Here is a 26,609-nt window from a genome sequence, read left to right as displayed (position 1 = left end):
TCTCCTGGTTTGCCTTGGACCTGGTCTCCAAGAATTTGGGGGTTTTCAGGGCTAAAACCAGGAAGGTCCCGGGCAAACCAGCTGATTAGTCACCCTACACTCCAGCCCTCACACCCAGGGGCGGAGAAGAATCTGTTCAACAAGTCATTGCTCTCTGATTTTCAGTTTATTTTGATTTCTGGCCTCTTGGGATTTCCCTTCATTTCTTGAGTTTAACTGCACATTGAACTCAAGACATGAAATTATTATATTATCCAGTAATGCTAGCTGTTTGTGGTCAGTTTTCCGGTTACAGCTGACCACCATTTTGCCAGCTCACAAAGTAACATTTTCTAACTTTTCATCAGTACCAAAGTGAAGTTGGAGGATAAAAGTCAGTCAGTTACCCCCTGTGGATACAGGGTGCTGGAGTGGTTACCAAAGCTATGTGACTTGCTCCACCAACTGCCCCACAGCTCACCCTTGCTCTAGACCCTGTTTCTCCGACCTTGAGAAAGTTCTAGAATTCTCTAGACAGGCCTAGCTTCCTGTAAGGCCTAGAAGAAAAATTCTCCCCCTCACAACTTGAACTCCCCGAGCGAAGTAATGTTTGGCTGTTTTGTTCACTCCTACACCTTGGGTATCCGGCAAATCGCAGACCTAGATAACTATTTCTTGAAAGAATGAACGTCTTAAGCACCAAGTTGGCCTGCCCTAGCTGGTGTTCATTCCAATCCAGTCCCATCTCCCTCAGACTTGACAGAAAGTCGTCCAAGTTTCTGGACTTTTGATGTCTCCCTTCCTGTTCTCCATATACGTGTTTCTATTTTCTATTTCTGTTGGCATTTCAATTGATTCTGCGGCCGATGATAGGAATAATCGCCATCGATCGGGCTAATCCTGTGACTTCAGGACGCCATTTTGATACCAGCGCCTGGACACATTAAAATTTTGTTTTTAACTTTAACACGTATTTGAGAATGCATACTTATTTCAGGCGTGCCTCTAAGGCACTTTTGGGGTGATGCCTGTCTCTGTGGGTCGGTGGGCCCCTTCGTCTGGGGTCTGTGCCTGGGGCGTGGGGGAGGGGCACGATGCCGGCCCGCGCGCACCCCCTCCGTGCCCCCCGGGCGGCATAGTCGTGCCCCGCGAGACCCCCCCATGGGGGGCGGCGGCGCGGCCCCCCATTGGCTGACGCGTCTCTCCGACGAGCCCCCTCACCCTGCGCAGGAGCCACGTCCGGGCGCTCCGCTGGCCACGCCTCAGTCCGCCTGCGCCCCTCGGCCTCGCCGTCAGGCGCTGCTTCTCCTCGCTCGTCCATCTCTGCTTCCTCTGCCCAGTCAAGCCGGGCGGTGGGTACGAGCAGGCCTAACAGCAGCCCCGGTGCCTGAAGCCAGCCTCAGCTCCTTCTCGAGCCCCTCTGTGGGAACACTGGCTGCCGTCATCATGGTGAGTGGAGGAGGCCTGAGGGGTTCCTCAGGGCGGCCGGGGTGCTGAAGGGGACGGGGGACGGGAGCCGAGAGCGGGGCCACCCGGCTTTCCTGTACTGGGGCCCGGCCTGAGGGCGAGGGGGAGGCGGTCCAGCACGGCCTACAGGGCGCTGAGGGCCGGCGGAGGGGCGGGAGGCGCGGGAGGCTTGGCTGTGGGAAGGGAGTGCCCGGGGCCCCGCCCAGCACGTGCAAGGCCCGCGGCCATCCCGCCAACGCAGCCAGGGTGTGGAGGGGCTTCCGGCCTCCGCCGGCCGGACTGGGGGGCGGGGACCTCACTCCGCCCCACCCCCACCCCACTCTAGAAGCCTCCCTTCCCAAGCTTATTCTGAGGAGACAGGCGGGGCGGCCTCCGCGAGATGGCGTCGGGCCTGCCGAGCGCCTGCGTGCAGACGCCGAAGCCGGGCCGAGCCACCTCGGGAGGCGGGGCCCCACGGGTCTGGCACGGGGCGGGGGTCGGGGTTCCTGGGGGGCCTTTGGGGGTGTGTCCAAGCCCAGAGTGGGGGCGGGGCAGGACCTGGAGAGCTTGCGCCCACGGTGCCCCTGGGGCAGCCTTGTGCCTGCGCAGTGGCGGCCGCGGGGACCTCAGGGCGGAAGCTCACCCGACGCCATCATTTCCGCACGAGGTCGGCGCTGTCCACGTCTCTGAGCGGCCGCAGCTTGGGGAAGTCTAGCAGTTTTTAATCTGGGGAACACTTTTCCCCAAGAGAAACCAGAAACCTTCAACAAAATGTCCCTAGAGTATTACATGCTCTGTTGGGTGACATTTATGTGAGTTTTGTTAAGTGCATTTAGTTGATTTCACCACCTCAAGGTACAACTCTGAGAACACTTTTGACCAACCATCAAGTCACAGGTGTATTATATATGTGTAGTTGTCGGTAGTGTAATAACTTATTTTCTGTATTTTTAGAGGTAAAGGGAGGAAATTTATATACAATTTATTAGAATGTATAAATTTTAAAGTAAAAATTTGATTGTAACTATTTGTAATAATTATGTCATGTACGTATCCATATCAATAATAATTGGAGTTACTGTAATTATTTCCAACTTTGTCCTCTCCTCTTTTTAGAGGAAAAGGGGGGAAATGCTAATAACTTTACTGATTTTTTTTTTTTCTGATACAAAACTAATACGTTAACTCATTGGAAGATAATCAATGTAAGAAAGTAGAGGTCCATCTTAATCCCAACATTCAACCACTATTGAAGTTTTGATGTACGTATGCCCTTCCAGATTGTTTTCAAGCATGTATTGCATATATATAGGTACATTTTATTTTATAAAAATTTTACCGTGCTATGTAATACTATTTTACAACCTGTATCCTTCACTTAGTGTAGTGGGCCTTATTCCAAACAGAAATGTAAAATAATTTTGAATATATACTTAGTTATTTTACCAAAAATTATATATTTCTATATTACCATTACTTAATTTTACCAGATTCCCTTATAATGAGTAATTTGTTTACATTAAAACAATACCATAATGAGTATGTTTGTGCAAATGTTTTGGCATGCTTATTCTGTTAATAACTTGAAATAAATTGCCAGGAGTGGAATAACTGGGAGAAAAGGTTACACTCATTTTGTAACAATTTTGAATTATGATACATTTTTCTTAGTAACTCTTGATAAAGCACATACCACTATATATTCCCACTGATGGTGTGTAGTGTGACCCCTTCTCCACACACTTTCCAATGAAAGGTATTGTACTTTTTAAAGTTGCCAGTCTAATAACTGGAAAATATTTCACTGTGTTGATGTACTTTTTCTTTTGTTTATCATTAGTGAAGTTAAAGTTTGTCATTAGCTTTTTGCATTTCTTTTTTTTTTTAATTCTTAATCCACCTTTCTATTTGCATATTTATCTTTTGGTGATTTATAACAACTCTATTTTAGTACATTAGTTATATATAGGAAAAAATTTATAGGGATGATAAGGAGAGACCCTTATTTCTAATTTTAATGTAAATTACTATCATGTTTCACTTTAAGCTTGATGATAGCCTAGATTTAGATCAATAGAAAATAAGATGTTTTTATTTTACTTGGGTTTTTTAAAAATTAAGAAATGGATGCTGTATTTTATCAGATGCTTTTGCAGTGATGAATTGCAGTAACACATTTCCTAAGAATGAACCATCCTTGAATTTACAATGTAAACTGTTCTTAATTGTATATTTTTTTGTATACTGCTAGAATGTAGCATCTCAGTGTTGGGGGCAGGGGTGGACCATCTTAACCAGATTTTGTTATTTAGATGGTGCTAGTTTTATAAAATGCATTGAGAAATATTCTTTCTTCTTCTTTTCTCTGAAAAATTTTTTAAAACATTTGAATTTTCCTTCTCTTCCACTCTCTCTCCTGTCTACCGTTGTTTCTGTCTAGGTGCGCCCCCTCTTAACCACCCCGTTTGCCCTCCACACACAAATTACCTGTTTCTTTACAGTTTGAGAAAACTCCCAGTGAAACTGACCCAGGAATTGGGTGCTCTTTGTTTTCTTAAGATTGTCTTTAAAAGTTTACATTTCTCTGGAAAGTTAGTCATATTATCAAGATTTCCAAACTTATTCCTACAGAGCATTCTAATCTGTACTCATATCCCAATTTTTCAGGACTAATGTGTATTTTTGTATTCTTGCCTTTTTCTTGCTTAGCTTTCCCAGGATTGTTTGTTGTTTGGATTCCCCTTGCCCCCCCAGAGTCCATTCTTTGATTTACTTAAAGGGTTTTATTCTGATTTTCATTTACTATTTCCTTAATAGAATTTCCTTTTCTCTTTAATAACTACTTCCTTCTGTGGATATGACACTGATGACTGCAAATTATTTCAGTTTGCTTGCATGTAGACATAATAGTTGAATAAAATGTCAAAGAGCTGACTGACATCCCAGAAGCTTTAGTAATGATAAAGTTTTTTTTCCAGCTTTTAGTTATCTTTGTCATTTGGTCATCCAAATATAAAAGGGAATATATTACTGAATAGCAGTGATGAGAATTTTGTATATGATGCCCTCCAAGTTCACTCCTACTTAATATTCCAGAATTACTCATTTCAGAACCCATCAACTCACTTGAAGGTGTAATTAAGAAAAATAATTACTTCTTTCATTCAGTTTATTTTCTACATGCTGTTGGTAGGTAAGATGAATTTCTTCAAACTTTTTGCTTTAGCCTAAGAGTTCATTTGTGAAGTATTTTTGGCAATAGTTTAAAAGTAACCAAAGGTTGTGCATGGTTCTGGATTTGTATATATAAGTTATAACTGTATGTAAATACACATACAGGCGAAGTTTTAAAATCCCTGTTGTTCAAGCGTCTTAAAATGGAGTACTTTCCTTACTTTAGCTTTGAGCACCATCTGCTGGCTCAGGACTAGGATGGACATAACGATGCCTTCCTTAAGACATTATGATACTAGTGAAATGATTTGATCAATTTTATACTTAATAGCTCAATTAAGCAGACAGTCAATTTGTACAACCCAGCCCGAAACCAAACTTTCTATAATATCTAATGGCTTTTTTCTGTTTTGCAAATTACTGTTTAGTTGTCTCAAATCTCCATTTTACTTTTGTAAATAGGATATAAGAATTAGAACTTCTCTCTTCAGTTCTGGCAACACTATCACAGGTTTCTCAACTGTGACGCTATGCAAATTTCGGGCCAGATAATTCTTTGTTGTGGGAGGCTCTCCTTTGCATTATAGGCTGCTTATTGTATCTGTGGCCTCTGCCAACCAGATACCAGGTACACCCCTCAATTGTGACAACCCAAAATGCCCCTGGGCCACAAAATCTTCCCTGGTTGAAAATCAATATATTATCATAACTCTTTATAATCTGGCACAGTTTTCTGGCCTAATGTTATACCTCTAATTTGAAATACATTTATCCATTGTGGTTCACAGACAGCTAATACTATAAATAGTTTGTCAAATAAAAAGGTATCCAAAGTTCATCCACAAACGAAGGGGAAATTGAGAAGGAGAAAAAGTCTTATAAGAATTTCAGAACTGCTATTTTTGTTTTATTCCTGTTTTGGGTTTTTGAATGTGAGCTAATTGAAAGAGATTGGTAAATTGTCTGTGACGAAGGGAAATCTAGTCAAATTTCTCGATAGTTCAAGGTATGTGACTTACGAAATATAGTCCCATTTAGAAAAAAAATAAAATTATAAAACATTTAAAAATGGAAAAGCTTTAGAAATGGTTTTTACTTTCTCTGATTTTATTGTCTTGGAATATCACTGTACCATAGTTAAAAGAAAGAATCAGGAACTATTCAAATAGAAACACTGAATAGCAAGTATGAACACAAATTAATAGAGAAAAGCCCAAACACTCAAATTTGGTAATTTAACAATTTTGATTTCATAGCTAATTAGTACAGCAGTTTATAGAATCTTAAATTTATCAGTAATTTCTAACACCTAACAAAGTAGGAACTCTACCTGCTTTTCATTATTGTAATTAATTTCTGTAAAAATTATTTTGCTTATCTTTTTAAAAATATGTATCAGTTGGTTTCTTTTGTCCTTGTTTTTGTTTTCCTTCATAAGCTGAAGTATAATATCTATATCTCTCTCTTGCAGCCTTTTGTATTTACTACTTATAATCAATAGGCACTTCATAAATGAATTTCAAATGAGCAAATGTGCCATAAAATAGTTTCCTGAGGTTCCAACTCAAATTAGTTGTTAATTAATAGAGTATCTACAAAATAAGTACATAAATCGTAAAACCAGGAAAGAAACCTTTCTTTAACCTATTGAAAATAAATTCAGATACCAGGATGCTAACTTGTATTGGCATACCACTTTATAGTTTACAAAATGAATTTACAGATGTTATCTCACTTCATTCTCAAAGCAGTTTTCCAAGAGATAAACAACTGCTAAGTAAGTGATTTATAACATAGTAAGGTACACGAATGTCTGACTAAATCAATGTTTAGATCTCCTGGCTAAATCAGTTTTTGTTTCCGAAATACGTATTACCAGTAAATTCTGATTCAGAAAAATCTACATTAATCTTAGTGTGGGAAGCCTAAAGACAGAGTTCTGACCAGAATTCAGAAAAATAATAAGTTTCTTGTGTGGGTCTCTGAAAATAAAGATGATATCATTTGTATTTTTCAGCTCATTGTGAAAATTAGAATTATCAGTAGGCCTTACTTGGTATTATTCAAGAAGAAAACATTATTTTAAAGATGCTATGAACACCCTACCATTAGGGAAAAGGATTATAAACCCTTTTTTTAAAAGCAGGAGCTATGATATGTGAGCAAAGGATGTTTTCATGATCCATTTCCAAAGTAAAGCAGGCATACTAACACAAGGAGTGTTATAATTTTAAAGTCTGTGTTAGTTTTGGTGAAGAGGAAGATGAGGCAAAATAAATTGGTTTAAAACCTTCTTGTTTCCTTTTTGATGCAACTTATAAAAAAATTGGTTATCCTTACCATACTTTTGAATAAGGTACTCAGAAAAGTGAGAATTTGCTTATTGACGTACAACAGAATGATTTTAGTAACTTTACTTTTTACAAAGCCGAACTTTCTAATTACTTAACCAGTTCACGTAGTATTTCACAAACTCAATATAAAATCAGTATTCTGCCACAGCACTGTACCAGGGATAGTGGTGAGTGACACTGGGTTTGAGAAAGTACTATATACCCTTCTGTTAAAATTTCAGGCTGGTCTACTCTGATTACCCTAGACCTTGAGCCTGAACTAAGCTATATTGATGACTAATTTACAGTGAAAGTAATTTATATGAAAATATTTTGTATTTTAAAAACATAAATTATATTTCATATCATCTGTGATTTTAGCCTGTATATCTAGTGGTGATATCTGCTTTCCAAATTACAGTCTGCTGCAGATCCTGACACTCCAAACTCAACCACCTCCAGAGAGGCCAGCACCCAGTCTTCATCAGCTGCCACCAGCCAAGGCTATGTTTTACCACAAGGCAGAATCATGCCAAACACTATTTTCGTTGGTGGAATTGATGTTAGGGTATTGTATTCATGTTTCATTTATTTTTGAAAGTATTCTGTGAATAGTGGGATTTGGGCCCTGTTGTAAACATAAGGCTTTTTTGGGGGATTGTTTTTATGTTTAACCTATAGGGACTAAAAATATCTTTGACAAAGAACTACAGATAATTTGGGGATACATGGAGGAGATACTTCCACATCATCAAATCTTCTTTATAGTATAATTGAAAATTTTGAATGTTGAATTTTTAATCTTGAAGTCAAATTCTTCTTCATAGATGGATGAAACCGAAATTAGAAGCTTCTTTGCTAGATACGGTTCAGTGAAAGAAGTGAAGATAATCACGGATCGAACTGGTGTGTCCAAAGGGTAAGTGAAACATATGTTCAATATAAATTATAATAAATATCTGAACTATAGCATCTATAGAGTTTCAGAAAAGAAAAATTCAAATCTGGTATTGTAACATTTGTATAAATGTAATTTGTTGCTTTGTAATTTCTTTCATGTAGAGAATAAAAGTTTGCTGCCAGCTGTTTTATTTAATCCTTTGCCTAGTGTTTGTATTTAAATGTTTCCCATCCTCATTTGTTTCACTTAAGTGGATTAATCAGTTTTATTGAAGAATTGTTTTCTTCACACATTTCACAGTATCTTAAATTTTGACCATCTTGCCATAGATAGTAAGTTAAATTCAGATTCATAGGTATGAATTTTTTGTTAATCTTTGTGCATTCTGATACAGATGACGATAGGAAAATAAAACAGTATTTATAGAGGATCTATCATGTACATCTTACAGTTATTTATCTCAGTATATTCTTCATCCTTTATCATTATTACTTTTGTCAATTATTTCATGGAATACTGAAGTTTCAAACCACGTACTGTTACGGTAGTGATTTTATACTTCATTTATCTGCTTTTCTAGCTATGGATTTGTTTCATTTTATAATGACGTGGATGTGCAGAAGATAGTAGAAGTAAGTAATCTTCTTTTGGGAAAAAATCTCTTAATTACCTTATGGATGCAGTGTTCAGTATTGTTTGAGTCCTGAATATTTACTCAGTCTTGTATAATGTATAGAAATAAATGTATTTTCTGTTTGAAATCCAGCCTTAGAATAATCTTACATAACTTGTCAGAACCTGTTTATTTTTGATTGGGCATCCAGCTGCATGATCCAGAGACAGGAAAGATTAGAGATAGAGAGTAAAGGTTTTTGATCAAATTCCACACCACCTCTCAACATTTGATTAGAGTAGTGAAGGTAAGTAAGGTAACTTCAGGCTGATACATTTTGATTTGGTATGTTCTTAGCAATGATCTTCTCCGATAGTAGTAATTTTAGAGAACTTGGGTGTTTACCAAAGTCTTGGAAGTAAAGATTTAGACATTGATTCTAGTTTTGTTACTGTTTTATTTTCAGTCACAGATAAATTTACATGGTAAAAGGCTGAAACTGGGCCCTGCAATCAGGAAACAAACTTTATGTGAGTAAAGAAAGGAATTGTTCTCATTGACATGTGTAGCTTTTCAGAGAACTAAAAATAAGTTTTGTTTTCTTTTTGTTCTTTAAAAAGGTGCTTATCATGTGCAGCCACGTCCTTTCGTTTTTAATCCTCCTCCTCCACCACAGTTTCAGAGTGTCTGGAGTAATCCAAACACGGAAGCTTACATGCACCCTCCAACCATGATGAATCCTCTAACTCAGTATGTTCAGGTAAGAATTACCTACATTCCTGGTTTTTTTGTGTATTCTATTAGAAATCTTATACAATAAGATGGGGGCACCTTAAAAATTAAGCCAGTCTCACTTCTTACCCTCTGTGGAATTACGTCAACAATTTCCATAATAAGTGACGATATTATTCCTGTTTGAATGTTTTTGAGTGATGGGACATCTGTTACTCCTGTTAGAAATCTGTCATTCTTAGTGTTACTTCTCATACTAAGCTAAAATCTGCTTCTATATAGTTTGTAAGCCTTTATCTTAGAACTGACGGCTGTAGCCACATAGAATGTATCTTTTTTTTTTTTTCCCCAAATAACTCCTAGAATATTTGAAGGCAGCTTTCCTCATGTGTTTGCCTGGTTTGTTCTTTTCTAGGGTCAGCTATTCTTTATTTGCAATGATTTCCAGATGCTTCCTCATATAGATTGTTGATTTCTGGATGTATTATGGTTCTAGAATGGATAAATTTCTGATGACTTAACTATATTTGTAAACTCTGTGAGTTTCTGGCATATGATTTGTCTTGTCTTGGTTACTTTAATATTTGAAGTGGGATTTGGAATACTTATCTCCCATTGATGATATTTATTTTCTTAGTTCAGTTTACTTTCTTCAGTTTAAAAGACATTTTATTTTTAGGAAAAGAAAGAAACAAAATAATAGTGAAATAGTTCTGCAGTGTCTCTCATTTGTTTACATTTTCCATCTACCTGAAGTGTAGGAAATATCTTTTTTTACTTTTCTTACATAAAACACAGAAGAAAAGCCGTACTTGTTCCTAACATTTACCATGAGGTGTTATTACCTATTCTGGTATATTTATGTATGCTACTATCTAGATATTTTCAATCGGTAAATACCTTTTGAAAGATATAAGGCATTGTATTGTCTCTTTTCTAGTTTGGGGTAATATACTGCCCTTAACTTTTAGAAGTGAAATACAGAAAGAGCCAGAAAGTCTGTAGGAGGATTCCACGTTACCCCAAAATACTGTCAAAGGAATACAAAACTGCTTAAAAGTATTTTTACAAAAAAAGAGAACACATGTATTAATATAACTCTAACATGGAAATCTGTTCTAATAGAGCCTTATCATCATGTAAGAAACAACTTCTGGGTGGGAATAAATATACAGATAAGATAAACTTAGGCTGGCAAAATCAGTCACTTACCTTATTTATGTCTTCCTTCTCCCAGCCCAAAAGACTAACATTTGACAGAGAATACTTATTTCTTCATGAAGCCAGTCACTCAAATAGAATCTTGCATTGTATATGAAAAAGCTAAGATTTCCTTATTTTCATATTTTTGTTACATTGGGAATAATATTCCTTCTTTCTGATTTTTAAAAATATATCTCATTCATTCATTCTTTCTGTAAAATTTGTTTTCAGGCTTATCCTCCTTATCCAAGTTCACCAGTTCAGGTTATCACTGGATATCAACTGCCTGTTTATAATTATCAGGTAATTTAAGAGGGATCAAAATGATTTACATTGGAATATTATTGAGGCCTTTATTTATGTAAATTTTCCTAATAGTTTGTCGTTTAAAGTAGTTGAGTGTGCTTAAAATTTAAGAAAAAACTTGGAATTAGTCTAGAATTAGGGCTTCTCTGTTACTTAGAAATAAGGGAATGAGCTTAGCAAGAAGCTTTTGACAGGAATGAGTTTAGGAAGAAGCTTTCTCTTGTACTTTCTTACAAGATTTGGTGTCCTCTTCTATATTTCAGCATGTATTCTTCATCTTTTCTGTCAAATAGCTGAAGCATCCAGGCTGACTTTTATGAGTTTTTCTAATGGCATAGGTTGAAATAAAATGACTACTCAGTTCTTAGAGCATTGAATTCCAATTATGTTTGATAGTGTTTATTTCAGCTGGCTGCTACAAGATAGTAGTTCTCTGAATTTCTGTCCATGGATATGACCATATCTGTGATAATATATTCACAGAACTGTATGTTTGAGTTTTCCTGTAGACCAACTCCAGAAAATTGAGAAAAAGATGGAGTTTATATATAAAAGTAACAATAAAATCCTTAGGTATCAGAAACAGAAAGTACTTTATTCTTCCATTTTGTTTCTTTTATTATAACAAGGTCAAGGAGCCAGCATGACAGATACCTCAACATTGTCTATCTCATATCTCTGTGAAAATGTGAAGGTATATTTAAATAATTATTTCCTGTTTTTTCCTAAGATGCCACCGCAGTGGCCTGCTGTGGAACAAAGGAGTTATGTTATTCCTCCGGTAAGGTGAATTAGCGAAACATGTACTTCCTATTTTAAAGTATTCTATTGTTTAACTATTATATATTTTAAAGTATTTTACTGTTCAGCTATTATATATTTCTTGACCTTTTGCCATATCAAATATGCCTAGAAATATTTTAAATGCTCTTTTACATTATGTGTTGTTTTATTTCTTGTCAACCCAAGTATATACTCCCGTGGGAGAAACTGTGCTTTTTGTTTCTCAGGTTGTTGTGTGTGTACTTAAGCAATGGCTGTCCTGCATACAACAAGTGCTCAGTTACTTGTTGATAGAATATGTAACCAAGAAAGGTAGTATTAATAACTATGCTAATTCTAACTCCAGGGATTTAGAATTAGTATTGAATCTGCCTCTAGTTTTCTAGCCATAAAAAATGTGACGAAGAGAAGCAAAAATGTTTTGCTGTCAATACTGTTATATGTTATATAAGAAAAGGAAAAAAACAAGAGAGGGTGCTACCTCTAAAACACCTGAGCCTTTTGTTATCTTCTGTCTTTCATCAGGATTGGATATTTGAAGGATATAGTATGAGCTGAAATTCTCAGGCACTAGGAAATTCCCTTCTCATTCCCTTACTATATGTTGGAGTTTCTTTTTCTTAGGGAAATTCTAATTCTGATTGTGTTGACATTTCAAAATAAAAAATTGCCTTACTGCATTTCAACTCTACAGTTTGAAATAGTTTCTGAAATAATGTAATTGAACTTCACAATCCACATTTAGACTTTCAGTGTCAGCTCACCATTTTGAAGAATAGATTGTTTAGAAATGTATCTAATGTACATCTCTTTAATTACACTTTTATCATTTTAAATGTAGGCGTATACAGCTGTTAACTACCACTATAATGAAGTTGATCCAGGAGTTGAAGTTTTGCCAAGTGAATGCTCAGTTCTTGAAGCTACTGCATCCTCTGGAAATGGCCCACAAAAGGCAAACATCTAATTTTGCTTATTAATATTTATATTTTTATATTTATTTTTTCAAGTTTTAATGGCCATTTGAGAAGCAAGCATCTTTGCCCTAATTTAAATACATTACAGAGATTGAGTCATTGGCTAATAACTTTGCAGTTTACGTAAAAGTTAATGAAATTTTAGGCATCCCCAAACTTTCAGTGTGTATATATAGTTGTTGATTCAGTAGTCCTTCCCTCTGTTCTGTTTTCATCGGGGTTTTTTTGTTGTTGTTTTTTAACCGTAGTTTAATAAATATTAACGTGATTTGGCAGAGTGCAATGGGTTGGTTTCCTCAAGAATCCTACTCTTCAAAAGAGGGATTAGTATGAATTATATCTACTTTGTCTTTTGCCAATTTAAACATTTATTTAGCTAAATAGTAATATACAGTTATTTATGGTATTCTCTCCATAACATTATATATGGTAGCAGCTCTCAAGAGTGGTGGAGCCGCTAGTAATTGAAATACTAAAACAGACAGAGTTGTTTCTTTTTTATCATTAGAGCAGATCCCTATAATAACAGTGCCCTCACTCTTGAATTCTGTGTTTTCTTGTATGGGTGAGAATATGGAAGTAATTGATGTGATTGGAATGTGCATAACATTGGATGATTCCCACTGGAGTATGTGTACTTTGTTCATGTGTTTCTCAGTGGAAAAATGTTGAGAACTACTGAACTGTGGGGTGAAAAAATTCCCAGATTTGTTACACAACTTAAAATTTGAAAAAATATCAAAGTAACTTACAGTATAATTATATTACCAAAGTTTAACCTAAATGTTTCTTGAAATGTTGAAGTCCACTGTTTTTTATCTAACAGGAAAAATTAAAGAGGCTTAAGCAAATATCTTAGGGCTTGACTAATTGAGCTTTTTAAGTCAGTACTCTATCACTAAGTTTCTGAAATAATTCTTAAATTTGGTACAAAAGTTACACACTAAGTGACACGTGGCACGTATTACAAAATTACCTGAGAATTGTTTAGAAATAAGTGTATGTATTCATTAAACTTTTTCAAAAAGCTTGTTACCAGTGAGTAAAAGGAGGAATAGTCTTTACCGAAAACTTTTGTGTTTCAGAAATCTGTGGACCGAAGCATACAGACAGTGGTATCTTGTCTATTTAATCCAGAGAACAGATTGAGAAACTCCTTTGTTACTCAAGATGACTACTTCAAGGTATGAAAGGAATAGTATACAGGATAAAAAGCACACTTGTCAGCCATAAAGTATCTTTTTTCTGTGGTATATATATTTTGATACTACATAGAGCATATATCAGTAATTGAACTGTTAGTTTCTGACTGTAACCTGGTAAATCTCTGTGAGTGAGTTTTAAGTGGCAGTGTATTCTAGCTGCTCAAATCTTGATACAGTGTAGTTTGCCCTTAGGGAAGATATCTTTAGCAGAAGCCTGTACTGTAATTGATAGGGTTCATGAGAGTTGAATGAGAATATTGGCTTGACCAAATAGGAAAAGAGAAAATTTTAGAAACAGAAAGCAAAACTTGAGAGTACGTAGATATTGGACTAAAGAGAAGAAAAGAAATCGATCACTTAGATGATGCTTGAACAGTGTTTTGGGGGGAGAAAAGAGGTAAAATGAAGTAGTAAAAAGAGCTGAGTAGAAAGAAATGGAAGTTGATTCAGAGTTGGTGAAGTAGAGAAGAATATGGGTGTTTGAATTTAAGAAAGTTCTGGTTTCTGATCCTGGTTCTATCACCTTGGACAAATCACTTAAATCTTATTAAGGCTCCAGTTTTTATGAGTCTGAAATGAGTCTCTAAGATCCCTTTAAGTTCTGAGTCTCTGATTATGGAAAGGAACCAGTCGCTTCAATGGGGGAAGAATATTGTGCTTATTAGTAAAGGGAAGGTTTTTGTTGTTTTTTGTAACAGGTTTATTGAGAGAACGATTTTCATACCCTACAGTTCACCCATTTAAAGTGTGCAATTCAGTACTTTTTAGAATATTAACAGTTGCGCAACCATAACGACAATCAATTTTAGAATATTTTAATCACCCCCAAAATAAACCCCCTACCCATTAGCAGTCACTCCCTATTCCCCCATACTCTCTAGACTTAGGCAACCACTAACCTCCTTTCTTTAAGGATTTGCCTGTTCTGGATATTTCATATAAATAGTATAATATGTGACCTTTTGTGACTGACTTTCACTTAGCAAAATGTTTTCAAGGTTCATCAATGTTACAGCATGTATCAGGACTTCATTTCTTTTTATTTATGGATCTGCCACTTTGCGTTTATCCATTCATCACTTATTTGATAGACATTTGGGTTGTTTCCACTTTGGGCTCTGATGAGTAACGCCATGAACATTCGTGTACAAGTTATTGTGTGGACATACGTTTTTATTTCTCTTGGGTATATACCTAAGAATGGAATTGCTGAGTCATATAGTAACTATGTTTAACTTTCCAAGGAGCTGCCAGAATTTTTCCAAAATCACCATTTTGGAACCATTTGTAAGCCATTGCTTTGTATCTTAAAACAGGGAAAGGAGAATAGCTTTTTCCATCTATGAATGGAAATAGGATAAAGCTTGAAGTGTTTTTAAAAGGAATACTTAGGAGTTCCTTTAATGCAGAAGACTAGAGCTGTAGCAGAGTTAAGTTCTTAACCCCCTTCTCATTGGGGAGTAAACCCATTCATTTAAAGTTGATCTTTGTTCTCTTGTTTCATTCTGCATAGACAGGACAATTTAAAAGGAAAGAACTGGGAGCTGTAGGACAGCTTACTTTTGCCCAAGGTTCTGCAGGTTAAATAGGTAGTACTAAAGGATTTGTTTGCAAAGCAGAAAATCTTTAACCAACAAGTCTTTAAACTTGAATTTTTACCTGGTATTAAAAGTTTCCCTTTGAACCTTCCAAAATTTTCTGCTCCTCTGAGCTAAGAGTTAGAAGTTGTGTAGCATATCTAGACTTATTTTGATTAGCTAAATGTTGTTTTAATTGAATTAGAATGCACTGAGGCAGGATGTACACTGTTTCCATGATAAATTCCAGCTCCTTCATAATCTTTCATATCCTGCCTGATCTCTGAAGATACTTGAGTTTGTGACCACTTTTCTGGGCTTTAACCTAAATAGGATATTACCCTGTTAACAGATTACATAATTTCCAGAAGTCACCCTTCTTTATGTGACAACGGAATTTAATCCCTAGGAACAGGGCACAGTTAAGCTAAAAGTGCAGAGAAGAAATACTATTATTATGTTATTGCTGGTTTACTCGGCTCCATTCCTCTTTGTAAGGCCTCATTTCTTCTATCTGCACATCTGAAAGCAACATAAAGTGAAAGGAAATTTTTGCATATATTTTTATTTTTATATTCATTTCCTAAAAAATTATATATTTTCATTACAGGTTAAGGATATGCTTTTAAATATGCCAAAACTTCTCTTTTTTAACCTAAAAGCATGGGGTTTCAGATTGAAGTGGATTACTCTTCTCAAGCCATGATTTCTGTCAGATGTATTTTAGTAAAAATAGGACTTTTAAAAATCTCATGTGCTTTCTTTTCATTAGCTGTCTTTTTGGGACATCACTGCCAAATCATGAGTTAATCTACATAAAAGGGTATTGATTCTAAGTCCTCTTTTTCTGAGTTACTGATATTTCTTTTTTAACTAAATTGTTGAATAAAACTGGTCATTGGTACATTGATTATCACAAAGTTCAGGAATGCTTCCCCAAAAGGATCACTTTTCTTTCATTATTTATAGCTTTTAAACCCAAAATAAATGCTTTAAGTACAGTATTTTTCAACTCTCTTAGGTCATAATCGTAATAGGAATTTTCAGTGAAGTAAAATGGACTATTTCTGTCTTTTCTAGGATAAACGAGTTCATCACTTCAGAAGAAGTCGAGCAGTGCTTAAGTCTGTTTAATCCTCTGCTAACTTTCTAGTCTCACAGGAAGGTGGAGCTTTTGAATAGTAAGAAGAGACTGAAAGTTTTTCCACTATTTAGAGATTTAATTTTGAATTTTGATAAATCACACTTAGACTTTCTATACAAGTTATATTAGATTGCCTAGTTTTATTTTACATTAGAACTGTTTTTCATTAGACATTTACTTAGAAACTGGTTCTGTGTTGAATATATGGTTAAAAGTAAAAATAAATTGAGACTGAAAGGAGGAACTTTAAGATTTATCTGTAAGGATTTTTTTTAATTGACATTTTAAGAGTTTAAAAGCAAATGCTGATTTTCAGAAAAATTGTTTTAGAAAACCTATTTTGAAAGGTCAGAATTTTGATTGTTTAAATACAAGCACTTCACTTCTCCAACAAGTACCTATGAACAGTACAATATCTACAATACTGTGCTTTTATGATTTGTCTAGAAATTTACCACAAAAGCAGAGTTTTTAAAACTGCATTTTTAATCAGTGGAACTCAGTATATAGTTGGCTTTACTGAAGTTTTCCTTATCTAAACCCAGTAAAACAGATTCTAAACAGATAGTCCAATCAGTGGGTCTTACATTTATTAGTTCAAAATATTTAATCTTATCTAGAATCCACACATAGAGATATCCGATTGGGATGGTAACTAGGATAACTAAAATTCTGGGCCTAATTTTTTTTTTAAAGAATCCAAAACAAACTAAACTTTACTTAGGTACATAAGCTTCTCAGTGAGTTACCATTCTCCTTATTTTCTTTTACTTTATTTTCCTTGAAATGATAAATTCCATGGCTGTATCTTAAATTGTGCAAAATATTGGTATTGAAGAAGGCTGAAACTTTTTTTATGTCACTTAAAAGTTAATCAGAGTATCTGAAAGGAATTGTTTTTATAAAAAACATTAAAATGTTAGTTATTTGTTAAAGAACAGGTCAATTTTTATTTTTGTTTTTTAGCCTATTATATTCCCTTTTTTAAAGTAAAATATGTCCAGTAGAATCGAAGTAGGTTTGGCATTTCTAAACCACAAAAGTTGTTGAGTAATATGCATAGCCCAAAATTATACTAGCGTTAAGTGTTAACAATCCATTTTTAGATTAGCTAGGCTCCTGGTTAGACATTGTAAATCGTGACAGACAACTAGAGATCCAGAGCCCCTTTGCTCTACCCGCAGTCTTGCTTTTCTAGTCTGTAGCACCATTCTTCCAGGAGGTTTGCTCTTAGAATAGGTGATGTAAAGAAGAGAAGTAGCAGTATAAGCAGTATGTGGGCTAATAAGCCTTGGAAAGGTAGCAATGGGGTAATACCTTTCTAAGGGAAACACTTGTATCAGCATCATTTGACCTGCCATGGACATGAGTTTAAAGTGGCTTCCTGGCTTTTCTTTCATTGGCCTGCCCCTTCACTAAAACATGGAAACTCCATTTATCCTTATCCTAATGAAGCTTCCACGGGCCATATCATCAGTGCCCACTGTTTTATAATCCCTAATAATTTTCATTCTGAATCTGAAGGGAGGAGTCTTTTAACTTGAGGATCCCCAAGAGAGCTTTCTTAGGCCTCAAAATTTGAAAGTGCCCTGAAATTTGTTCTTTTTAAAATTCTTTGTACTTTTGTGTGTGTGTGCTATAACATCCTTACATGTATTATTCTGTGATTAAATCTCCAGGTTACTGTAAATGATACCTAAATTCTAAAGAGCCAATTCTGATTATCCCAATATGACCTTAAGAAAAGTAAGGAAATAAACTTTTTGTCTGCTGTTTTGTTGGACTGAAGTATTTAAAAGAGTAAGGTAGAAGAGTCAAAATCCTGAACCTTTCAAAATGGAAAATTAATTTTAAACTTAAAAGTGTGTTCCTATTACCTGTGCTGATACTGTCTTTGCATAAATGAATAAATAGAAATAAAACTTTTTTTCAAAAGCATTTTAACCTACTTATTCATGTCATATTATCTAAAAAAATGGTGGGGATTTGGGTGGGTAGTATGTGACAAGATTTAGATCCTTGAAATTCAGGAGTGTAAATATTGTTCAGTTTCTTAATCTGGCCGAGTTTGTTTATAAAAGCACATTTTGGTACATTGTGTTTTTGCTGCTCTCTCTTACGAAATTAAGAGAGATTTTCATGAGAAAATAATTTCTCTTAGTTGAGTTGGAGATGGTTAACAGTGGGTTCCAGCGCAGTGCATCAGCAGAGCAGTGCCTAGTAGGAATGCTGGAGAGTCATGTATATGACTGCAGTCCCATGGCCAAGGTCCCTCTCTGTAAACAACTTGGACTTCATAAACACTTTGTCTGTTGCACACTTTTGGTCTAATCTCTGTGACACTATTATTTTGGGGAATTGTGGTTGTTGATAATAGAGCTTAGATTTTTCATACTGCATGTACTTCATTAAAAAGAGTGCCTTCTGAATCACCAAAGATTAAATTTTGATGTTTAAAGTATAATTTGCTGACGATTAGTAGTACTTAAATGTCTGTGTATACTCATACATATATACTAACCATTATCCAGATTATTTGATTAGTTCTGATCAAGCTAAATTACAGTTTATAACATTTTGAGACCCTAAAACTAGACTATATATTTTAAAACAGTGGCTTTAAATCTACTTGATAATTTAAGCATATTTGCAGTTGAGGATTACCACAAAATTCTCAACACAAAGCCCAGTCTTCGGGATTGAAAAAAATTTCATAGAACACCTTTTTGTAAAAAGTTGCAAGTTACGGCAAAATCAAGCAACTCCAAAAAGTTTGGTCACCTCTGTAAGAAGTTTATTCTGCATGCTTTCTTTTCTTTTCCTAGTAAGAGCATGTTATCTTTGTAATTGTTCAAAATAACTATTCAATATTGATTAGCACCCTTAAATTGCCAGGAAGTCATTGAGTTTCAAAAATAAATACTCCACTGCAGTTCCCTGTTAGTTTATAAAGCCCTGTACCTACTTCTCTAAAATTCTCTTGGTTGTCTTTAAAGGTAAATTCATAAAAATGGGCTGCCACATTGCTTAATCATTTTGCCTGCTTTCATTGCCATTGTTTGAGGGTAATCAGCAACAACGATAAGGCAGCATGCCACTCTGCTTTCACAAAGAAGTATTAGAGAGGGTGGGGGACCATAAGGCAGAGAAGAGCTTCCCATTGACCAAATCTTACAAACAGGCCCAGCTGTTGAGTGTGATCATTTGGAATCCCTGAAACACTTCTAGATGAAGATTGCTCCTGTACATATTTCGATAACTATGTAATCTAGCCCTTCCCAACATTATGTATGTTTTCTCTGTGTGTAACTGAATCTTTTTGAGCAATTCCTCACCACCCATCATCGAAGACTCTGTAGACAGTACATTTGGTAGTAGGACACAATAAACATAGAACTATAAACATGCGTTTTTGAATGCTCATGCAGAATATTCAGTCTGTATAGCAAAGAAATGATAGGTAATTCTGCATTGCATTTAGAGTTAAAAACGTGTCCAGTATGGCTGTAGCTGTGGGCCAATCCTAAGAAAATGCAAAAAATGGTCTCTCAATACAGAAACTGAAACTGCCACTGTACAATTAAGCTCTGTGGTAGCTATATTTTATGTTTTTAACTGGTCTGAGAGCTTTCCAGTTGAGTCTCTAGTTCATTTTCCCAAGGCACACGGGGCTTTGTATCATACATGCACCTCTATTAAGGCTGCGTGGCAGGAATATGCCTCTTCTTGTATGAAATTCCCAGATACCAGTTAACTAGATCTTAAACAATAGAACAAATGCTTGCATTACTGGGATATTGAAGTCATGAAAGCTCTTTATAAATTTGAAGCAACAGTAACATTTCAAGCGGTTCAGAAAGTTGAAGGTTTTAATCCTTAATCAGTTCTTCTTTACAAAAAACAAATCTAGCAAAAGTACATTAAGGCTCTAGTCACATCTATTGTCTTTCTCCAAAAAATAGAGACACACTGTATTCTGGCTCAGTGTTGGGTGAAGCTATTTACTCTAGAAGAAAGGCAGGGCTGGCACTCAACTGATCTGTGCTGGTAAAGCCAGATCAGCTGTTTCCAGTGGGCTGGTCCCCTCTGCCCATGCACACATGTTAAACATTTTTAATATTAACAACCTAGCCCCATCCCCCAGAATAAATCTGGCTGGACCAGTGAGAATGGGGAGGGGTAATTTAAAATACAGAGGCCGTTTTCTCTTTGTTTTTACCTAAGCTAGACCCCCTTCACAGTCAAGTCTGAACAACGTTAGAATAGTATACCTGGTTAACTGCACTTTCTTTCTGAACGGGGCGTGGTTGCTGCTCATCATTCTGATTGGTGGTGTGTCTGTCTTTGACAAAGTAAAAACCCATACACTCACTATCCAAGGTTTTATCAATGATTAGATCAACCTCATATTTAACAGGTCAAGTTTCAGTGATCCCAATCTCACAGGGAAGTCAAAAAACATCGGAACCACCACCTGGGGTGTTTCTCAGAGATTCAGACTCCTGGGCCCCATGCTCGGATACACTACTCTGTAGACGTGGGTGGGCTCAGTAATATGCATTTTTTTTAAAAGTCCCTTGGGATTCTGATCTCTGTGACATTCACTTTGAGAAGTACTGCCCCAGATGGGGAGTTAGCATCTCAGGCTACCCCTAGTTTGAGGATAGCTGAATTTGGAGAACAACGCTGTCAAGTCCATTGTGACTCCTTCATAAGGGATTGTGTTGGCTTAATTAATCTTTCCCTGCCAAGCCTGTGCCCAGGAGTGCCGGTTGTCCTCAGACCAGGTTGACTCGTGAACAGGCTAAAAAGTGGATTGAATGAAGTCTGAAAGCCAAGACTTGTGACCAAAAATGAATGGTAAGAGAGAGTGAGTGCAGGAGACAAGCTGGATGTTGAGTCCAAGTGTAGGCTGAGTGTGAGGGACTAGGCTCAGCTTGGAGGGCAGAGTGGACTTTATGGAGGCTGAGATGCCCTACTTCCTTCCTGGAGGGTCTTTGGCCCACTTGGCTAATTTTAAAAACATATTACCTGGATTTTAGAGAAGTATGGCCTGTCATTTCTCCTGTTCCTGTCTTGGAATTAACTAGTATGTCTCATCCTTAACAAGAATATTAATAACACATCAACATTGGAAATAATATGTTAAAAAATCAAGTTCCAGAGACAGTCTTCAGCATACTGAAATCTGAATTGTGTTTATGTGTGTGTATTTTTAAAAAAAATGAGTATAGAAATAAGTATACCTTTAAAGAATAATAAAATACCCAAGTTAGCATAAGAAATATTTACTAATAAATAGCAATTCCCTCCTCAAAAAAAAAATAGAATATTCCATTAATTTAAAAATTCCCTATATGCCTTCCCTCATCACACCCTCTTCCTCAACAAGAAGTAACCACTAAATTGAATTTTGGTTTAATTATCCACTAAATCGTTGGTTGTTTCTTTTCACATTGTTTTTAGATGCTTTTAAATTTTTATTTCACTTTTTTGAGGATTTTATTTGTTTATTTAAAGACTTCACTTTTTCAGAGTAGTTTTAGGTTCATAGAAAAACTGAGAGGAAGGTACAGAGATTTCCCATATGCCCCCTGACCCCACACATGCACAGCCTCCCCCATCATCCACATCCCCCAACAGAGTGGGACAGTTGTTAACGATGGATGGACCTACATCGACACATCATGATCACCCAAAATCCATAGCTTACTTTAGGGTTCACTCTTGGTGGTGTACATTCTATGGGTTTGGACAAATGTATGATGTGAATTCACCATACAGAGTACTTTCACTGCCCTATAGATCTTCTGTTGCCTATTTACCCCTTCAACCTTACCCCCAATCCCAAGCCCTGGCAACCACTGATCTTCTTACTGTCTGCATAGTTTTGCCTTTTCCAGAATTTCATATAGTTGGAATTTTACAGTATGTAGGCTTTTCAGATTGGCTTCTTTCACTTAGGAATATGTATTTGTTTCCTTCACGTCTTTATGTCTTGATAGCGCATTTCTGATGAATACTTCATTGGATGTACCACAGTTTATCCTTTCACTACTGAAGGCGTCTTGGTTGCTTCCAAGTTTTGGCAGTAAAGCTGCTATAAATATCCATGTGCAGGTTTTTGTTTTTTTTTAAAATAAATTTATTTATTTATTTTTGGCTGCATTGGGTCTTTGTTGCTGCAGGCAGGCTTTCTCTAGTTGCGGCGGGCTTTCTCTAGTTGCGGCAAGCAGGGGCTACTCTTCATTGCAGTGCACGGGCTTCTCATTGCAGTGGCTTCTCTTGTTGTGGAGCACTGGCTCTAGGCTTGTGGCTTCAGTAGTTGTGGCACACGGGCTCAGTAGTTGTGGCTCGTGGGCTCTAGAGCACAGGCTCAGTAGTTGTGGAGCACAGGCTTAGTTGCTCCGCGGCATGTGGGATCTTCCCGGACCAGGGCTTGAACCCTGTCCCCTGCTTTGGCAGGTGGATTCTTAACCACTGTGCCACCAGGGAAGCCCCCATGTACAGGTTTTTGGGCAGTTTTCAAATCGTTGGGTAAATTCCCAGAGTACAGTTGCTGAATCATATGGTAAGAGTATGTTTAGTTTTGTAAGGAACCACCGAAGTGTCTTCCAAAGTGGCTGCGCCATTTTGCATTCATTCTCACCAGCAGTGAATGAGAGTTCCTGCTGCTCCACATCCTTGTCAGCATTTGGTGGTGTCAACGTTCCAGATTCTGGCCATTCTAGTAGGTGTGTAGTGGTATCTTATTGTTTTAGTTTGCATTTCCTTGATGATATATGGAGCATCTTTTCATATGCTTATTTGCCATCTGTGTATTTTCTCTGGAGAAGTATCTGTTAAGGTCTTTGGCCCATTTTTTAATTGAGTTGTTTGTTTTCTTATTTCTGAGTTTTAAGAGTTCCTCGTATATTTTGGAAAACAGGTGTTTATCAGATGTATTGTTTATTTTTACTTTCTCCTCCAGGATGTTTCAGATGTACCTTTTGAAAATATTTTCTACAAGTCTGTGGCTTGTATTCTTGTTCCCTTGAAATTGTCTTTTGCAGAGCAGAAATTTTTAATTTTAACAACGTCTAGCTTATTATTTCTTTCATGGATCATGGTGTTGCATATAAAAAGTCATCTCCATACCTAAGGTCATCTAGGTTTTCTCCTATGTCATCTTATAGGATTTTTATAGTTTTGCATTCTACATTTAGTTATATGATCCATTTTGAGTTAATTTTTGTGAAGGGTGTCTAGATTCTTTTTTTTTTGCATGTGGACGTCTAGTTGTTCCAGCACCATTTGTTGAAAAGACCATCTTTGCTCCATTGCATTGTCTTTGCACCTTTGTTAAAAATCAGTTGACTACATACTTACATGAGTCTCTGTCTGGGCTCTATATTTTATTCCATGATTTCGTTTTTCCTTTTCTAGTTTTTCTTTTCTTCCTTCCTTCCTTCCTTCCTTCCTTCCTTCCTTCCTTCCTTCCTTCCTTCCTTTCATTTTAACAGCTACATTAAAGTTGTATAATTGGTGTACATTAAACTACATATATTTAAATTGAACAATTTGATGAGTTTTGACATAGACATATATATAATATATAAATATACACAACCATCACAACAATCAAGACAAGTAGCATTTCCATCACCTCTTTGTAATTCATTCGCAACTCACCCTCAACTACTAACCTTCTTTTTGTCACTATAGATTTGTTTTGCACTTTCTAGAATTTTATATAATGGAATCATACAGTGTATATATTCTTTTATGTCTGGCATTTTCACTCAGCACAGTCATTTTTAGATTCATCCATGTTGTTGCATGTATCAATAATTTCTTCCTATTTATTGCTGTGTTGTATTCCATAATATAAATTTACCACCATTTGTTTATCCATTCTTCTGTTGATGGACAATTGGATTGTTTCCAATTTTTGGCTATTGCAATAAAGCTGCTATGAACTTTTGTATACAAGTCTTTGTATGGACATATGCTTTCATTTCTTTTCTATAAACATCTAGGAATTGAAGAGCTGGGTCCCATGATAGGTTCATTTTAAATTCATAAGGAAACTTCCAGACTGTTTTCCAGAAACGCGCAAGGATAAGGTAGCATCGTCATCTCTCCTGTTATGTTCTACAGTGATGCTTGAAGGTTCTTATAAAATTAAATGAGAGCATCTGTTTCACCTGTGCCTCTGATTGCCTGGAGATTTCTTCTTTTTTCCTCCTGTAGTTCCTAAAACAGTGCTTTGTATAAGGCGGATGTTTAATCCACCTTGGATGAATGAATATCAGGTAATGGTTTATCTGAACAAATGTGATGATGATTTAAGCACCAAAATGAATGACAGAGCAAAATTTGAGAGATCAAGAAATAGGTAAAATAAATAAAATAGGTAAAATAAAATAGGTAAGTAAATAACACTGTCTTTTAAAAATTATGCAAGTAATTCATTATGGAAAAATCAGAAAATACAAAATAGATTAAAGGAGAAAATAAGTCACCTGTGATCCTTCCCATTCCCTCTTTAAAAAAATATTTTATTGCTGTTCTGTTTTCCCAATATACTCTTAAAGTTAGGGCCAGTGGTTCTCAACTCTAGCTACACATAAAATCACCCAGGGAGCTTGCAATGGACTGAAGCCCTCATGAGTGGGATTAACTCCCTTATGAAGGGCCTGAGAGAAGTTCTCTTGCCCCTTCTGCCATGTGAGGTTACAGCAAAAAGATGGCCATCTAGGAAGAGGGCCCTCACCAGACACCTGAATCTGCCAGGACTTGACCTCAGACTTCCCATCCTGCAGAACCGTGAGAAATAAATTTCTGTTTATAAGTTTATAAGTCAACTGGTCTATTGTATTTTGTTATAGCTGCCCAAACAGATAAGATAGAGCTCTTATCTGGGTAGGTCCAATGTCTGGGTTCCATCCCAGAGATTCTAATTTAATTGGTCTAAGGTGGAGTCTGGGTGTCAACAGTTTTCAATCAACTTTTTTGATGTGTAATTTACATACAATAAAATGCATCTATTTTAGGTGAACAGATCCAGTTTTGACAAATGTATATCCCCTTATAAACACTATAATCAAGTATAGACCATTTCTGTCATCCCCAAAATAATCCCTGTTCTATCACCATGTAACCACTGATCTGGCTGGTCACTGTAATTGTGACTCTGTAAGCACTAGAATTTCGTGTAAACAGAATCAAGCAGTCTGGCTTCTGTCACTGCATCATGTTTATGAGAGTCATCATGTTGCTACATGTTTCAGCAGTTCATTTTATTTTTTTCTTATAAGTATTTTTTAACATCTTTATTAGAGTATAATTGCTTTACAGTGTTAGTTTCTGCTGTAAAACAAAGTGAATCAGCTATATGCATACATATATCCTCATACCCCTCCCTCTTGCATCTCCCTCCCACCCTCCCTATCCCACCCCTCTAGGTGGTCTCAAAGCACCTGAGCTGATCTCCCTGTGCCATGCAGCTGCTTCCCACTAACTATCTATTTTACATTTGGTAGTGTATATATGTCAATGCTACTCTCTCACTTTGTCCCAGTTTACCCTTCCCCCTCCCCGTGTCCTCAAGTCCATTCTCCTATTACCATTTTCTTAATTGTTTTGGGTTTGTTATTATATGTCTTTTCCTTCTCTTGTGTTTCCTGCCTAGAGAAGTTCCTATAGCATTTGTTGTAAAGCTGGTTTGGTGGTGCTGAATTCTCTTAGCTTTTGCTTGTCTGTAAAGGTTTTAATTTCTTCATCGAATCTGAATGAGATCCTTGCTGGGTAGAGTAATCTTGGTTGTAGGTTCTTCCCTTTCATCACTTTAAATATGTCCTGCCACTCCCTTCTGGCTAGAGTTTCTGCTGAAAGATCAGCTGTTAACCTTATGGGGATTCCCTTGTATGTTATTTGTTGCTTTTCCCTTGTTTTAATATTTTTTCTTTGTATTTAATTTTTGATAGTTTGATTAATATGTGTCTCGGTGTGTTTCTCCTTGGGTTTATCCTGTATGGCACTCTCTGTGCTTCCTGGACTTGACTATTTCCTTTCTCATATTAGGGAAGTTTTCAACTATAATCTCTTCAAATATTTTCTCAGACCCTTTATTTTTCTCTTCTTCTGGAACCCCTATAATTTGAATGTTGGTGCATTTAATGTTGTCCCAGAGGTCTCTGAGACTGTCCTCAATTCTTTTCATTGTTTTTTCTTTATTCTGCTCCCTGGCAGTTA

At 36.4% G+C, this 26,609-nt stretch overlaps 1 protein-coding gene across 1 annotated transcript; it reads left to right on the top strand.

The window, feature by feature from the left end:
• Positions 1 to 1,140: 1,140 nt before the first annotated feature.
• On the top strand, positions 1,141 to 23,725 carry DAZL (deleted in azoospermia like; the record flags this gene model as incomplete). The annotated part of the gene is made up of 11 exons (XM_082392573.1): positions 1,141 to 1,428; positions 7,354 to 7,500; positions 7,760 to 7,851; positions 8,414 to 8,465; positions 8,913 to 8,976; positions 9,067 to 9,206; positions 10,613 to 10,684; positions 11,418 to 11,468; positions 12,312 to 12,425; positions 13,533 to 13,631; positions 16,310 to 23,725. The coding sequence occupies 11 exons, from the start codon at positions 1,141 to 1,143 to the stop codon at positions 16,361 to 16,363; spliced, it is 1,173 nt and encodes a 390-aa protein (XP_082248699.1). The 3' UTR covers positions 16,364 to 23,725.
• Between the last annotated feature and the right edge of the window lie 2,884 nt (positions 23,726 to 26,609).

This window comes from Balaenoptera borealis (genome assembly GCF_965194805.1).
Source record: "Balaenoptera borealis genome assembly, chromosome: 5".
NCBI lineage: Eukaryota > Metazoa > Chordata > Mammalia > Artiodactyla > Balaenopteridae > Balaenoptera > Balaenoptera borealis.
Note: the sequence above shows the minus strand (reverse complement) of the source record. Positions and strands in the feature narration are given on the sequence as shown.